General features: G+C 41.8%; 1 protein-coding gene across 3 annotated transcripts in view; it reads right to left on the bottom strand.

Moving 5' to 3' along the window:
• PDE7B (phosphodiesterase 7B) overlaps positions 1-15,980 on the bottom strand; it is a 352,599-nt gene that overhangs the window by 84,040 nt on the left and 252,579 nt on the right. For all 3 annotated transcript variants that reach the window (XM_010844247.1, XM_010844246.1, XM_010844248.1), the window contains one exon: positions 10,638-10,721. In XM_010844247.1, the coding sequence (XP_010842549.1) occupies positions 10,638-10,721 (84 nt within the window). The remainder of the gene's footprint in view (positions 1-10,637; positions 10,722-15,980) is intronic.

The following is a 15,980-nucleotide window of genomic DNA, read 5'->3' on the forward strand; positions in this document are numbered from 1 at the left end:
TTCAGCTTGTTTTGAGGATATACTATCTGGAGATTCAGGTTCAAGGTGTTTGCAGTTACAGTGTGATGGATACTTTCTTGAATATATGGTGGGAGCACAGAAGTAGGAATAATTAGCTTCTTAGGAGGGCCAAAATAGTCTTCATAAAGGTCATAATACTGCATGAGGGCTTGAGCAGTGAATACAGACCCCCTCTCCCTATCTGTGGGTTCCATATCCTTGGGTTCCACATCCATGGGTTCTGCATTCGTGGATAAGGAGGGTGGATATTGTCAGGGATTTGAGCATTCACTGATTTTGGTATCCATGTGCGTGGGGCTCCTGAAACCAATCCTCTGTGGTCCCCAGGAACAAATGTAGATGTCTACTAGGAGAGGAGGTGCCCAGTATAGGGGTGCACTCAGCAGAGGCAGTAGATAGATCCAAAGTCTGACCACGTTTACAGTGGACCTACTAGGAGCCAGATGGGCTGCAGGACACATTGATTTCATGTACCTCTCAACTCGTCCCAGTGAAGCTGGTGTTACAATGTCCTTCCACCTGTGTGGACATTAAGTAGTTTGGGTACCTCTCCCAGGCTCACAAAAGATGTAAGATTTAAACTCGGGTCTGACTTGAAAGTTCATTGTCTTTCCATCAGTCTCTTCTGTTGACCATGGTTCAGTGTGCATGGGGCTCTGGCGGGCAGCCACAGTAGACCCTACAAAGAAGCAGCCTGCAAGGGTGTGAAGACCTCTCATTTCTATGCTCAAAGCAGCCCTCCTGTGCTTCTCGAGCTTGGGGAGACTGCAGCCTTGGGGAGCCTTGCATGAGATGGCTCCAGCGCCAGCCGCCTGCTTTCTGGGCCAGGGATTAAGCGCCTCCCAGGTTAATGTTGTGGTGGCCGTTGTTAGGCGCAGTGACACTGGCCACCTTCCCTTGGGACTTTCCTTTGTAATTGCTGCCACTTTTCTCAGGCATGGGTTTCACTGCCCTCTCTCCTAAGGTTACTTATCAGTAATAAACCACCCAGGTGCCCCAAGGCAATTTAGTTTGCTAGCTAGAAAGAAAACAAGATTTTGATCTTGTGTGTTAACCCTGAGATCTCAGTTTGGAAACACACAAAAGATTTTAAGGATGGAAACACTCTATTTTCCATATATGTAGTTCAATGGGGATCATGGTGAGTCTTTCAGAACTTTTGAAACTCTGAGGGTAGACTGGTAATCAGAGGACATAACCCCTCATTTTGTTTACTAATGAAGTCACAAGAGATCGCCTGTGCCTACTTCTGGGTAGGAGGTTGAATTTAATGTTATTTAACAAACAAGTCATTCTAGCTCAGTGACTCAGAGGGAAACTTCAGTCAAAAGAAACTTGACTTGCTCCTACTTCCCTCTATATTTTACTGTCTCCAGAAATCCAAAGACGCCACTTAACGCCAGAAATACTCCTGGTGGGTTAGGGTTTTTCTCAAGGAAATGCTGCAGTAGAAAATTACCATTTCTGTGCTGTTTTCAGGTGAGTTAGCAAACCCTCTGGGCTCTGACACAAGGAGCCACGTTTGTACCAAATAGAATCCTTGAGGGGAGGGAGGAAGAGGGGGCAGGTATCTGAACTGAAGTGTCTAAATTGTTTCTCACAGAGGAAACAAAATTGCTGGTGAAACTTCCTTCCTCGTGGGCTTTATCATCCACTGTCTTATGCTTTGCTAAATCAAGAATATTGTAAATTGACACTCTAGGAACATCTGAAGAAAGTAGTTGATCTTGTGATACCTGTACTGGCCATATGGCTCGTGGATGGATGTGATTCCCAAGTGGAGCATCCAAGACAGGCTTCTTTCCCCTGCACTCCAGGCCCTTATTTCCAGCTTTGCACTGGGTATTTCCACCTGGACTATTCCGCAAACAACGTGTCCCAACTGAGCTCACCATCTTTCCCCCATCCCTGTCCACTTTCCTCACCAATGACTTCACCTCTGGTCTTCAGTACCAGCATGCTTTATCTCCTCTTCTCCATGTCATCTCTAGATTTACATCTTCATTTCTACTGCCATCATCATATGCCGCCTGACTATATTTCTTTTGGGAACATTGGGACTGTTCCTCCTAACATATGGATGTGAGTTAATTTCCTGAAACACTGTTTTATCCACATTTTTCTTACAATTCTCCAGCAATTCTCTTTCCTTAGTAATCAAGTTCAAATTCTTTATCGTGGCATTCCAAGCCTTTTCATTTTCTCTCCAGTCAACACACTACTACTTTTGGGCCCTTCTTCCTACTCAGTGACTTAACGTCTCCCATGTCAGTCCAGTTTCACCTCTAGGCAATTTCTGAACCAGCCAACACTCTGCCTTATCTTTTAGATTTCAGCACAAGATCATAAACCCCTCTTCTCCTGCTCAGGGCACATCAGTAATCTTTGCCTTCTCTTGTCTTTGATTTACTGTCCATGTCAATTATTTGAGAACTAATTCATTTATGGCCTTGTATGGTCTTTGGTTTAATGGGTATTTGTCTTAGCCATCTAGTAATGTTGTTGGGTCTTTGAGGCTAAAGGAATATCTAAAGGTTTCTTTTAAACACTCAGAATCTTTAGCCCTGGGATAGATACTGTAGGTGCCACCCTGCCACCCCACAGTCCTTGTGGGCTAGAAAGGGATTATTAAGATATCTGTGTTCAGTGAATCTGGCAGACTTTGGTCCATTGTCGTCTGAGACAGGAGCTAGCCATCATGTAAAAGGTGGTTTCAGCCCTGTGGTTACTGGTGTGGTTCAGGGCACCCTGGCCTCATGGCCTGTTTGGCATAGAGTGAGTGTTTGCTGAATGAATGGATAATAGCCCAGAGGAAATACTGGGCTTATGGATTCAATTTTCTGTTTTTTATCACTCAGATAAAAAATAAATTTGTTAAATGATGTTGGCCATGTTAATAGAAGGCAAGGGCTATTTTCTGTTCTGGCTTTAGACGGTGAAAACTGTTTCTTTTTGAATGTAGCTTTCCCCAGACAGTCAGAGATAATGCATGGATCCTACTTGAATACCTCATCCTCCAATAACATGTATATCCAGCTGAGTAGATTGGGTGATGACTTTTTCCTGCTTCCTTAGGTCCTGAAGCCCTAAACCCTAAACCTCCGTGTGCAGCCTTCCTTCACATCATTATTGCTTCAGAGTTGCTCAGGTTTTAGATCCTCCAGAAAGCCTTCTCTCATTTCCCCAGACACAGTTGATTCTTCCTTTCTCTCACTTCCCCAAAGTTTATTCCTCTCTCCTCAGAATCTTGTTTACACGTCAGTCGTGTCCAACTCTTTGCAACCCCGTGGACTGTAGCCCTCCAGGCTCCATTGTCCATGGGATTTTCCAGGCAAGAATATTGGAGTGAGTTGCCATTTCCTTCTCTAGGGGACCTTCCCGACCCAAGGATCGAATCCTGTCCCTTGAGTCTCCTGCATTGGCAGGCAGATTCTTTACCACTAAGCCACCTGGGAAGCTCACTTTTGTTCTATACTCATGTATTATTATTAGATGTATTACATCACATCAAAATGTATCCTTGCTTATGTCTCTGTAAAAGGACTTCCTTGGTAGCTCAGTTGGTAAAGAATCTGACTGCCTGGATCGGGAAGATCCCCTGGAGAAGGGAAAGGCTGCCCACTCCAGTATTCTGGCCTGGAGAATTCCACGCAGTCCATGGGGTCGCAAAGAGTCAGACACGACTGAGCGACTTTCACTTTCACTTTCACATCTCTGTAAATTCTTTGAAGCCAGTGGCTATGTCTCCTGTATCTTTGTACTTTTGGTGCCTGGCACACTGTTTACCCTAGGAGGCAATCTACCAATGGCCAGTGATGAATAGTGACAGGGAACGAGGGAAACAAGGCAGACACCATCAACTCTGTCTTCTGCGATGCAGTGGCATTTCGGTGGCTAACCATCTTATGGGTCTGGCCCTTCCGCATCTGAAGTGCTGGGAGTCTGCAGCCAGAAACCCTGAGTGTCCCTCATGGAGTATGTTCCAGGTGAGTCAGCAGGCACCACAACCACAAACAGTGCCTTGCCTTTCTTCCAGAGGAAGGCAAATATTGAACTCTGAAATTGTGGGGCGTTACCTTGGCATTGGAAAAGTCTGAACTGGTCCCAACTAGCGCCTTCCTACTCTGTTTGGAGAGCTCGGGGCTGGGGTTCAGGACTGGTGGGGTATCATGCTCTGAGCATGACTTCTTTCAAATCACAGTAACACTTTTTAAACGAATGTTTCTATTTTATTTTCTGTTTTTAATTTTTTTGGCTGCCATGTGGCATTTGGAATGACTGTTCCCTGCCCAGGGATCGAACCTGTGCCCCTTGCAGTGGAAGCATGGAGTTTTAACCACTGGACTGCCAGGGAAGTTCCTATTTTTTTAAATTTTTCTTTTATTTTTAGAAAATTGAGACATAACAGCATAGAGCATTGTGTGAGTTTAAGGTGTACAACATGCTGATTTGATACCTTTATATATTACAGTATGATTACTACCATAGTGATAGCTAACACCTCTATTCCTTCCCCTAGTCATCATTTCTTTTTTTGCGATGATAAGAGTTCAGACCTAGTCTCTTGGCAATTTTGAAGTATATAATACAGTATTGTTGGTTAAAATCACTATGTGCGAGCGTGCTTAGTCCCTTAGTCGTGTCTGACTCTTTGTGACCCCATGGACTGTACCCTACCAGGCTCCTCCGTTCATGGGAATCATGGGTAAAGAATCTGCACACCAATTCAGGAGACATAAGAGACTCGGGTTCCATCCTTGGGTCTGGAAGATCCCCTGGGGGAGGAAATGGCAACTCGCTCCAGTATTCTTGCCTGGAAAATTCCATGGACAGAGGAGACTGGCAGGCTATAGTGCACAGAGTCACAAAGAGTTGGACGCGACTGAGCAGGTATGCATATATAGAGATCTCCAACAAGAACCTTCTGTATAGCACAGGGAACTATACTCAGTATTTTGTAATAAGCTCTGAGGGTAGAGAAGCTGAAGGAAAAAATATATATAGCTGAGTTGCTGTGTTGTACACCTGAAACTAACACATTGTAAATCAACTGTGTGCTGTGCTGCGCTTAGTCGCTAAGTTGTGTCTCACTCTTTGTGACCCCATGGTCTGTGGCTAGCCAGGCTCCTCTGTCCGTGGGATTCTCCAGGGAGAAATACTGGAGTGGGTTGCCCTGTCCTCCTCCAGGGGATCTTCCCAAGCCAGGGATCGAACCCAGTTTTCCTGCATTGCAGGCAGATTCAAGTTAAAAAAAAATAAAAAACAAACATGGGAAAAAAGTTATCTTTCAGAAGTTTACTGACAGGCTGTCACCATCTGCTAGGAAATCTCTCTTAGAAAATGGAATTTATAATCAAATTGTCCCCCCCTCTTTTAGATGGGGATATCATTTAGCACCAGATTTGTAACATGCAAGGTGGCTTTTGGTTGACAGTCCTTATGTGAATGTATTTTATATTTCTGCAGGGTGTAATATGTTTAGATGGAAGATTTTGATAAGGCATTTGGGTCTCTGGGTCACTTATAAAGGTTAATATAAATATGTTTGCAAATATTCTATTTTGGAAATCATAATCAAAGGAAAATATCTTGGTAGCTCTACTAAAATTACCTCATGCTTGTACAGCTAAAATTGCCCCGCGTGGAGAGGCAGGTCTAGAGGAATATAACTTTAAATATCAAGATTAACAAACTAACTACTAGGGAAAGCCAATTAGCCAATTAACCTATTACTGCACAGCCCCAGGGCTGGTCTGGAGCTCCAGGTTCTCTGTGGCAACTGTTAGCTAGTGTCCTAAAACCTCCAGCTGATGCCCCTTCTTCCCCTCCAGCTCCACAGTCACTGGGCATGTTTGCTTGGTATGTCACTTCCTTTGCTGAGCCCACATGGAAATCACATCGTGTTGCTCTGAAATGGTTGCCACGGGAACATATCCACCTAGTTATTATCTATTCAGGCTCCTGATTATATTAAGCCAGGAGACAGAGATGCAACAGGGGTCGCAGAAGCCACCTGCTCTGCATAAAACTGTAATTGCTTCTGCGACGTTCACCTCTGTGGCCACCTGTCTCTCTGAACACTCTTCTCTACATTTTCTCCTCTCTTGTTTTCCCCCAAACAAAGTCAGTAAATGAAATTAGTATGTTGGAAATCAGCCTGGGGATAATGTGAGAAATTACATTCCTTACCCTTCTGCTTCCTTTCAGTCCTCTGTTTTAGAACCTCAAGTGGAATAAAAATTATTGTCGCCTTTTTTCTCATTCCGTTCTGTCCCTCCATACTTAGATGTAAAGAGGAGTCTTTTAAAGTCTGTGATTCCCGATTCCCACACAATGGTGCTGAAACCAGTTTCCTGCTACTGATCCAGAGTAGCTTTGAGAAATTCATATAGATGCCTCTTTTCTAAATGGTATAAAATATAAACAGGAAATGAAATTGGCTATTAACAAGTAATTTTATCTCACATGTCTATTGATCTGGGTGAATTTCTTATGAGGAGGATTTTCTGATCTTTACTCTCAGATTGCAGGTAACATAGGAGGGGCGTTGGCTTGGACTTCTCTTTTTGTAGGAAAAACCATATAATCCATGGGCATTGTAATTTATTGTCCAAGCATGGATATTATGGTATTTGAAAGGTAGCATTATTAATAAGTATGCCTAGACAACAGGTACAAATTAGGGTTATCGCAGGCAAAGCAGGTATATATTGTCACCTTATACATAGATGACAGGTAAATGATTACCATAGTACTCTGCCCTCAAAGAATATGGGGAAAGGAGCACCTCTTGAAGAAGAATATTTGTGCATTTAGAAATTATAATTGTGGAGTTTAAAATCTGGATCAGCAAGAGAGTTTCACTTTGGCTTATCCTCCTACTGCATGTAAATTTGGTTAATGTGAGTCCATTCTTAAAGTCATGGCACCAAGGAATGAAAAGAAAAAAATGTTGTTAACAAAGGAAAATAGGCTGGATTGAATTTATCTATAGAGATATCATAAACTCCTTTACCTCAATTAAAAAATCTAACTTAAAGGTTGGTAACTTTTTTTTTCTGTAAGGGGTCATGGTCTTTGTTACAACTGCTCTGCCATGTAGGGTGAAAACAGCTGTAGACAACATATAAATGGATGGGCATGGTTGTATTCCAGTAAAATCTTGTTGACAAAACAGGCAGGGTAGTGACACAGATTTGGTGCATTAGCTATTGTTTGCCCATCTCTGTTTGAGTTCTGTTTTAATACCTAGAAGCTGTGTTCTGATGGAAGGGCAGTTGTTTTAGTTATGAGTTCTGATGTCTCCTGTCCTATTGTGACAGGTTGGGGTTGTGGCTAATGGGAGAAGTACATGGATCTTACTACTTAGTGCATGTTTTTGCTTGTGCATGTCTCAGCCATTCAAGGCATAGCTGAGGTGGGTGGTAGAGGGTAAGCTGTCAAGGACACACCGGACAGGGAATGGCAGCCATGTGGTTCTCAAGAAGTCTTATAGGAGGAAGGTTGCAGGGATGCAGACACAGGGAAGAGAGGTTATGATGATAGTTTTACCTGTATTTTTTTTTTTTTTTGGTAAGTCCTAGATGAGATTCTTGGGAGAGTTTACAGAACTGAAGGCACTTGAGGAAAATGGGTCTGTGCCTATTCTTGGATAATTTGACTCAAAATTAAGGTAAATTACATTAAAAAAAATCACTTGAATTTGGTACTTATGGTGTAGAATTGGAATCAGCTGGTAAAACTAAAAGTTTTTGGAGGAAGTCCCAAAATATTCTTAGGGGTTTATTTTACATTTTTTATAAAGTTATATTTAAAATGCTTCCCTTTAGGTGAAAAGCAGACACTAACAACTCAGGCATACCACAACATGGACAAGGATGAGATCAAAGAGAATTAAGTAGATTGTATACTATAAGGCAGTAGAAGATATGACACATATATCCTATGTGACTCTGTATAACACAGATAGCCACACATCTGCTGCTACTTAGTGACAAGCTGCTTTAGTTGTAGACCAAGGAAACTGTGGAGAGTGACCACAATAATGTCACTGCTTCTAGATAATGGAATGGGTAGTATCACAAATAAGGAAAAGTCTCAGAGGGCTTCAGTTCTGTCTGAGCTGCTCAGTTAAATGAAGAAGATGACTGACATTTATAATTATTTAATATTATCTTTTTGAGGAGACCCTTTATTCAGTAAGTTAACAGAAGCTACTAAAAGGTCAACAACTATCAAGAGAATATCATTTAGGAACTTGGAGTCTATGTAGGGATGAGGTTTTTTTGTATCTAGGAGAAAAATTGAGATAACTTATAAAACAAAGTACAGCAAAGGCAAATTAATATTGCCTTAGCATATGTTACTGATAAAAAGAAATGAGTGAAACGGTTGTCAGAGTGGAGTGCAAACAGATGAGAAAGGGAATTATAAGATGGATGGCCAACACTGCCACTCAATGGGTGGGAGGTCACGCACAACAGGCGAGGTGAAATAGGGATGGAGGACAGAGAGCAGCCTGGGTCAGGGGAAGGAGGCTAAGGTTGGGTCTAGGTGCCAGGAAGATCCTGGCAGATCCACAGCAGAGGGAAGACAGGAAAGCACCTGGTTACAGATGATCTATTATATTGTGAATAATATAACAATGAAATATTATCTACATTGACTTTCTGTTGAAATTTTTTCTACATTCCAATTTTTTCAGCTTAAAAAAGTAAAACAATGTGTTGAAAAATCTAAGTGTTACAGAAGCCTAAGATGTAGACAGTTAAATATTCCATAGTTCCACCTGCAAAGATAACCATTATTAGCAGTTGATGTTGCTCATTAATACTAGAATAAATAAATTTTAAAAAAGAGTTTATCATTTGGAACCTTGGAATTATAGGGGGAAATGTCTCCTATTTTCCTATTTTGTTCATCCTGTATATTAGAACCCATGACATAACATCTCATTTACTATTGAAAAGAGGTTTTTTGGTTATTTTCTGCCTCTAACCCTCAGTATGTGGTGCTGTTGAGGGTCCTGGTCTACATGGGACAGTAAATTAGGCCCTTGCTCATCCCTATACTCCTTGGTGAAGCCATGTGCCTGGGACCTGGAAATCCATATAGGTTAGAGGCTGTCTCAAGGGGTAACTTCCATGGGTAGCTGGAACAACCCATTCAGGGTTATAAGGAGGGGTTAAGAGACACTGTTGGCTTCCCTGGTGGCTCAGCAGTAAAGAATCTGCCTGCCAAAGCAGAAGATGTGGGTTTGAACCCTGGGTCAGGAAGATCCCTTGGAGGAGGAAATGGCAACCCACTCCAGTATTCTTGGCTGGGAAATCCCATGAACAGAGGAACCTGGAGACTACAGTCCATGGGGTTTCAAAGAGTCAAACACAACAGCGACTAAACAACAACAGCAACAACAAGCGACACTGTTGGAGCTCTTCATAGGCTGTGACCAAAACTGCATTAGTCTAGTGACTTGGATTCTATCCTCTAAAATGCAATTTGGGGGGAATGGGTGAGGGAGGTTGTCTGTAGTATGGAAAGAGTTACTCCAAATCTCTGTGTCTCTGAAAGAACTGCAAAAACAGATATTGCACACTGATATGGGAAGTGAACAAGCCAGGAGAAATACACTCCTGTCCATCCTTCATTGATCTTGGGAGGATCTAAGGATCAGAAATAGCAAGTTCCAGTTTCTTCTAGTAATTTTCAGGGGTCAAGATAAATCAAATTACATCTTGAGTTAAGCTTGTTTATGCCAAAGAAAAGTAATACTTTGTGGGTACAACCCAGCACTTTGAAATTTATGGATGGGAAGAGATATGAGAACCAAATACTGAAAACCTTGAAGTAAGTTGTGAAATATATTCATTTCTCTTCATTCCCTACCCCCCAAGTCCAAAGTGAAGGATGATTGTAATAAAAGACATGAAACCTGGAGTGGTGACTGTTACTGGTTTGGGTTTCCAGAGGAACCTGAGATTAAGAGAATTATGAGCCAGAGGTTGAGCAAATCTACAAAAGAGGAATAAAATAGAAAGTGGAAAGGTAGCAATAAATGAACTTCTTAAGTAGTCATAATGGAGGAAGCAGCAGCAAGAATAGACTGAAACGACTTTGCCATGATGAAGAGTTCTACCAGAAGAACTGGTAGAACTGCAAGAAGGGACCTCAGAGACTTAGATTAGATAAAGAAGGGAAATTAGATAATGGATGGTTACTAAGGGCAGTGGTAGAATAGGTTTCCCTGTGGAGTTTTTAAAATAAAATAGAATCTCATCTGGTCTCATCCTGGCTGAAGGTGGAGAGAATGTCCTGGATAGTGAACGGAATCGTTTCCTTGTATAGGGCTTCATTGTTTTGAAGATTTACGTTTTTCAAGCTGACACGACTTCATTGGACACCCCACTGCCGCCCAAGCTCTGAGAGGTAGGGCTGGGCGGAATGACTTCACTATGAAGGAAATCTAAAGACCAAGGGTTAATTTGCAATTGGGAGGGGAGACACAGAGGAAGGAAGGCAGACCTCCGAGGGTTTTGAAGTTCAGAGGGAAGTGGGCATTTTTTTTTTTTTTTTTAAAGGAAACGTTTGTTCCTTTCCAGGTACACTTGATTACTCACTGTTAAGGAGGCGGAAGTCGATGAATGGGTAGGAGCCGCGGCGTTCAGCAGGAACCCCCGTCTGACCCCTCAGTCGTACATCTCCTAGAAAACAAAATCCAAACAAATGTTTGAAAACGTTGCCAAGTGTATTCACTTTTCCTCTGTAAATCCTCTTACCCACTTATGTCACTGGAACCAACACCAAATATCAGGAGAAAAATGATTCCATTCACCTTGTTTAAGAGAGCGCTATGTGGAAAGGGATATTTAACGAATGCTGAGCGTAATGGACTTGGCAATATTCTAACCAGTGAAGCAGCGTGCTGTTATATCGTCTGGAAGATAGGTCTCTGAACATTTTGGTAATTTACAAAGTTCCCATAGTTTTTTTATTCTTCCTATTGCCATAAAGATGAAGCATCTTAATCTGGAGGACAAATCGTATGCTGGGATTAGAGATTTTATTCTAATTGGAAGTTTTAATTACCCACAGTTCTGATTCTCTTGGTCCAGCAGAGGTTTTTATTTTTATTTTTATTTTTTTCTCTGACTGGCATCCACCTTCTTTGCTTCTCAGGTTGTATCATTTGACCTGCCTTAGAATCTGCCAGGGCCCATCGAGGTCCTAGTACTTTAGACACTCAATATGTAAAGTTGCTAGTGTGTGTTAAATCGCTTTAGTAGTGTCCGACTCGCCAAGCTTCTTTGTCCATGCGATTCTCCATGCAGGAATACTGGAATGGGTTTCCCTGCCCTCCTCCAGGGGATCTTCTCGACCCAGGGATCGAACCCATGTCTCTTATGTCTCCTGCATTGGCAGACAGGTCCTTTACCATTAGCGCCACCTTTACAGGTGCTAAATGTTTCCAGTACTTATTCATTTGTTGTTGTTCAGTTGCTAAGTCATGTCTGACTCTTTGTGACTCCATGGACTGTAGCCCACCAGGCTCCTCTGTCCTTCACTATCTCTCAGACTTTCTCAAATTCATGTCCATTGAGTCAGTGCTGCTATCTAACCATCTCATCCTTTGCTGTCCCCTTCTCCTCCTGCCTTCAATCTTTCCCAGAATCAGGGTCTTTTCCAATGAGTCAGCTCTTCATATCATGTGGCCAAAGTATTGGAGCTTCAGCTTCAGCAACATTAGAACAAGGTAGACCTTGGATAAACTTAGCTCAGATACTTGCTACCTGTGTGATATTGGAAAATTTATTTCTCTGAGCCTCAGTTGCCTCACTTCAAAGTCCATTGGTTGGAGAATCTAAAATAACACTTGCTGCCTGCAAATAAATGCTGGTTTTACTTTCTTCTACACACCTGCAAAGCTGGGATCATATTTTGTGTTCTGCATTTCTCCATAGTGCTTTGTGTGTTGTCTGGTATTTCAGTTCAGTTCAGTTCAGTCGCTCAGTCGTGTCCGACTCTTTTCGACCCCATGAATCACAGCACGCCAGGCCTCCCTGCTACTGCTGCTACTGCTAAGTTGCTTCAGTCGTGTCCGACTCTATGCAACCCCATAGACGGCAGCCCACCAGGCTCCCCCATCCCTGGGATTCTCCAGGCAAGAACACTGGAGTGGGTTGCCATTTCCTTCTCCAATGCAGGAAAGTGAAAAGTCAAAGTGAAGTCGCTCAGTCGTGTCCGACTCTTCGAGACCCCATGGACTGCAGCCTACCAGGCTCCTCCGTCCATGGGATTTTCCAGGCAAGAGTACTGGAGTGGGGTGCCATCGCTTTCTCCACGCCAGGCCTCTCTGTCCATCACCAACTTCCGGAGTTCACTCAGACTCACGTCCATCAAGTCAGTGACGCCATCCAGCCATTTCATCCTCTGTCATCCCCTTCTCCTCCTGCCCCCAATCCCTCCCAGCATCAGAGTCTTTTCCAATGAGTCAACTCTTCATGTGAGGTGGCCAAAGTACTGGAGTTTCAGCTTTAGCATCATTCCCTCCAAAGAACTCCCAGGGCTGATCTCCTTCAGAATGGACTGGTTGGATCTCCTTGCAGTCCAAGGGACTCTCAAGAGTCTTTTCCAACACCACAATTCAAAGGCATCAATTCTTTGGCGCTCAGCTTTCTTCACAGTCCAGCTCTCACATCCATACCTGATCACTGGAAAAACCATAGCCTTGACTAGACGGACTTTTGTTGGCAAAGTAATGTCTCTGCTTTTGAATATGCTGTCTAGGTTGGTCATAACTTTCCTTCCAAGGAGTAAGCGTCTTTTAATTTCATGGCTGCAGTCACCATCTGCAGTGATTTTGGAGCCCAAAAAAGTAAAGTCTGACACTGTTTCCACTGTTTTCCCGTCTATTTCCCATGAAGTGATGGGACCAGATGCCATGATCTTCATTTTCTGAACGTTGAGTTATAAGCCAACTTTTTCACTCTCCTCTTTCACCTTCATCAAGAGGCTTTTTAGTTCCTCTTGTCTAGTATTTAGCAGACTCTAAGTGAATGTCTTCTATTGACTAGATTAGATATAAAGACCAAATCCACCAATTAGTGCATATAACATGAAATCAGAGGAGAGGTAAAAATACGTGAGACCCAATATATTTCTGAAAGACTTGAACTGGGGAAGGTTTCAGTTCCAGGAGTAATGGGTCCACTTCCATAAACCACTCTTTCCCAGACATGAGGTGGCACCAGGGCCTCCACCTATGAGTGAAGAGGAGGAACAGTCTTCTCTCATTAACTCCTGGAGTTTACCAGGGCCTGGGTGAGATCTCCATCAGTTATAACTCATGTGACTGACTGTTTAAAATATTCCCCACAGATGGGCCTTGTATATACATGGGCTTATGATTTACGAATTTTATACTGATGCTTTACTTAATGGTTTGTACAATCTGATGTAATGCCATATTGATATTAAAGAATGTTACAATTTACAGAATACAGGAAAGTGGGAGGAGGAGGGAAAGGATGGAAAAGTACATTTCAAAATATGAATATAATGAGTATAATCTTGCATTAAACAAGAGAATGCTGGCATTTCATAAGTTCATTGGGGTGGATGGTCATTAGTTATAGGAAAGCCACTGGCAAAACATGAAGAGTTTTTCTCTTCTTGGGTTGTCTTTAACATCTTATGTTTATTACTCTTTAAAGAGTTTACAAAACACTTTCACAGACATTATAGTACATTTATTTTCTTGTTTCTCTCTTTGGATCTTCACAATAGCCTTGTAAGGAGAACCACTATTATTCCTCTTACTTTATAGGTGAGAAAACAGAGGCTCAGAAAAGAGGGTGAAGGGACTGCTATTTCACCCTACTGGTCCCAGCTCAGGTCTCAGGCCCCTTAAAGGCATTCAGTAGACTGACTTTATTTATTTTTAAACTTCATTATTCTTTATTGAAGTATAGTTGTTTTACAATATCATACTAGTTTCAGGTATATAGTATAGTGATTCAGTGTTTTTAATAGATTATACTCTTTTAAATGTTGTTATAGGACAATGACAATAATTCCCAGTGCTATAAAATATATCCTTGTTGCTTCTCTATTTTATACATAGCAGTTTGTTTCTCTTAATCACATACCCATATCTTGCCCCCTCCTCTTCTTATTCCCCTCTGGTAACCACTAATTTGTTTTTTGTATCTGTGAGTCTTTCTGTTTTGCTATATATATTTATTTGTTAATTTTTAGATTCCACATATAAGTAATGTCAAGTGTTTTTGTGGTTTTCTGTTTGACTAATTTCACTGAGCACAATATTCTCTAGGTCCATCCCTGTTGTTGCAGTGGCAGAATGTATTCTTTTTATTGACTAAGTAATGTTTCACTGTGTATATATATACTGTATCTTCTTTATCCATTTGTCTATTGACTTTGAGTGCCTGAATTTATGGGTGCTTGAAGCTTACAATATGCCAGCAAATTTGGAAAACTCAGCAGCTGCCACAGGACTGGAAAAGGTCAGTTTTCATTCCAATCCCAAAGAAAGGCAATGCCAAAGAATGCTCAAACTACCGCGCAATTGCACTCATCTCACATGCTAGTAAAGTAATGCTCAAAATTCTCCAAGCCAGGCTTAAGCAATACTTGAACCGTGAACTTCCTGATGTTCAAGCTGGTTTTAGAAAAGGCAGAGGAACCAGAGATCAAATTGCCAACATCTGCTGGATCATGGACAAAGCAAGAGAGTTCCAGAAAAACATCTATTTCTGCTTTATTGACTATGTCAAAGCCTTTGACTGTGTGGATCACAATAAACTGTGGAAAATTCTTCAAGAGATAGGAATACCAGACCACCTGACCTGCCTCTTGAGAAATGTGTATGCAGGTCAGGAAGCAACAGTTAGAACTGGACATGGAACAACAGACTGGTTCCAAATAGGAAAAGGAGTATGTCAAGGCTGTATATTGTCACCCTGCTTATTTAACTTCTATGCAGAGTACATCATGAGAAACGCTGGACTGGAAGAAACACAAGCTGGAATCAAGATTGCCGGGAGAAATACCAATAACCTCAGATATGCAGATGACACCACCCTTATGGCAGAAAGTGAAGAGGAACTCAAAAGCCTCTTGATGAAAGCGAAAGTGGAGAGTGAAAAAGTTGGCTTAAAACAGTTATCAAGACAGTATGGTACTGGCACAAAGACAGAAATATAGATCAATGGAACAAAATAGAAAGCCCAGAGATAAATCCACGCACATATGGACACCTTATCTTTGACAAAGGAAGCAAGAATATACAATGGATTAAAGACAATCTCTTTAACAAGTGGTGCTGGGAAATCTGGTCAACCACTTGTAAAAGAATGAAATTAGAACACTTTCTAACACCATACACAAAAATAAACTCAAAATGGATTAAAGATCTCAATGTAAGACCAGAAACTATAAAACTCCTAGAGGAGAACATAGGCAAAACACTCTCTGACATACATCACAGCAGGATCCTCTATGACCCACCTCCCAGAATATTGGAAATAAAAGCAAAAATAAACAAATGGGACCGAATTAACCTTAAAAGCTTCTGCACATCAAAGGAAACTATTAGCAAGGTGAAAAGACAGCCTTCAGAATGGGAGAAAATAATAGCAAATGAAGCAACTGACAAACAACTAACCTCAAAAATATACAAGCAACTCCTACAGCTCAACTCCAGAAAAATAAATGACCCAATCAAAAAATGGGCCAAAGAACTAAATAGACATTTCTCCAAAGAAGACATACAGAGGGCTAACAAACACATGAAAAGATGCTCAACATCACTCATTATCAGAGAAATGCAAATCAAAACCACTATGAGGTACCATTTCACACCAGTCAGAATGGCTGCGGTCCAAAAGTCTACAAATAATAAATGCTGGAGAGGGTGTGGAGAAAAGGGAACCCTCTTACAC

This window comes from Bison bison, unplaced genomic scaffold (genome assembly GCF_000754665.1).
Source record: "Bison bison bison isolate TAMUID 2011002044 unplaced genomic scaffold, Bison_UMD1.0 scf7180017864198, whole genome shotgun sequence".
Classification (NCBI taxonomy): Eukaryota; Metazoa; Chordata; class Mammalia; order Artiodactyla; family Bovidae; genus Bison; species Bison bison.